Consider the following 1,686-nt stretch of genomic DNA (forward strand, 5'->3'; position numbering starts at 1 on the left):
CAATTCACTCCATCACTCAAACTTCCCTTCATTCTCCCTTCTTCCCATCCACACTTACAAGAAAACGATAGCAGAGGCAGCCATAACGTTGATGTAGGACACAGGTAAGGAGAACAGGTTGTAGGTGGTGATGAAGAGCGGCCCCCTGTACAGGCCTTCTCGAGCCTCGTGGTAATACCGTGTGCGGTGCTGAGCGACTGAAGGAGAACCAGAGGAAGTTGAATCTTTTGATACTAAGGCTAAAGCACTCTGAGCCCCATGCCTCTGTACAGTATACGCGTTCCTGTTTATGTATGAGTACATATATGCATAAGTATAATTAAAAAATATGTGTTATTATGACAAGAGGGCTTTGGTCAGCTGTTTGTTATGAAGTTATATTGTATTTTAATGGCTGAGTTAATGGGTTTGGTGGTGATGGTGAAATGGATATTGAAAGATGAATCAAGAAATGTTATTAGTAATTGAAAAATCGAGTTGTGGGTAATGATAATGCCCGCCTACTTCGAGAAATTAATCAAAGACTTCAGATGATAAGGAATAAAATGATACGGAAATGATAGCAGTAATTTGCAAAGAGAGAAACCACTTACATGTTTTTGAGGTAGCAGCTGTAGCAAGGTAGGCAGTACCAGCTACGCAGTTGAAGATGAGGCCGCCTCTACTCTGAAACGAGCGCTGGTAGTCCTAAGGAAGAGAAAAAGAAAAAAATCAGTGACTTTTTTTTTTTATCTCGTCATTATTTTTGTTTTCTCTTTGTCTTGCTTGTGTGTTTCTTTGTATATGATGTATATGATGTACCATGCATTCATCACCTATCGGTATTCCCCACATGTGTGCATCTCTACGTATGTACGCGTTTTTATCCCGTGCCCCTGTTAAGAAAATACAGGAAATATAAACCAAGCACCAAATCATCACATCAGCTTACCTCAATTTCCCAATAAAAGTTCCACAAAAGGAAGAAGAACGCAGGCAACATAAGCAGTCTGAAAAACAGCTGCTGGATGCCCATATAGCTACAGGGAGACATCATGGTAAACGACCGCCTGTTAATTGGGAAAAACACATGTGACATTAGAATAAGATCTCGGTTTCGTCTCTGTTTACGGTGACTCTGTTCTATATAGGAATAAGTATTTCTGGGCAATGTGAATATGTGCATGCTTAAGGGTTGCACAATATATTGCTTACGAATGGGAAAGACTGTATAATATTAATGAATTACAGAGATTGTTGGATCGGTCTTGATAACATATATTTCGGACTGCTCGATCATCGGTTCTTCATAATGTATCAAGGTAAATATTTCGAGGAAAAATAGCTAATTGCTAGGTGCATGTTTTCGACCAACTTACAGCAAATTATCTTTTAAAAGCACCACAGCAAAATGTGCTCTTAAACCAAAGAATAGTAGCGTATCCGAATGCGTGCAGGCACACACACTCGACTCACCCGAATATAGCCGTCATGGCGGAAAACACACTCGGTCTTCCGTACGCCGACAAGGGGACTTTGTGCTCCGAGTGATCCATATCCGGCGGCGGACCGGAATATTTGCGATAAGGACCGCCCTCCAGTTTGAACTTCTCGACCAAAGCCGCGATCTGGTTGTTGGAATCGATGAAGCGTTCTCGTGAGCGCCGGTCAACCGTCGATAGACACACTGAAGATTGGATGCTTATG

At 41.7% G+C, this 1,686-nt stretch overlaps 1 protein-coding gene across 1 annotated transcript in view; it reads right to left on the reverse strand.

Moving 5' to 3' along the window:
- Positions 1-1,686, reverse strand: part of LOC119591314 (ATP-binding cassette sub-family G member 5-like) — a 12,601-nt gene that overhangs the window by 1,472 nt on the left and 9,443 nt on the right. The window contains exons 8-11 of the mRNA XM_037940045.1: positions 1,456-1,666; positions 932-1,049; positions 594-687; positions 59-197 (exon numbers count right to left, since the gene is read on the reverse strand). Coding sequence (XP_037795973.1) covers positions 59-197; positions 594-687; positions 932-1,049; positions 1,456-1,666 — 562 coding nt within the window. The remainder of the gene's footprint in view (positions 1-58; positions 198-593; positions 688-931; positions 1,050-1,455; positions 1,667-1,686) is intronic.

This window comes from Penaeus monodon, chromosome 28, assembly GCF_015228065.2.
Source record: "Penaeus monodon isolate SGIC_2016 chromosome 28, NSTDA_Pmon_1, whole genome shotgun sequence".
NCBI lineage: Eukaryota > Metazoa > Arthropoda > Malacostraca > Decapoda > Penaeidae > Penaeus > Penaeus monodon.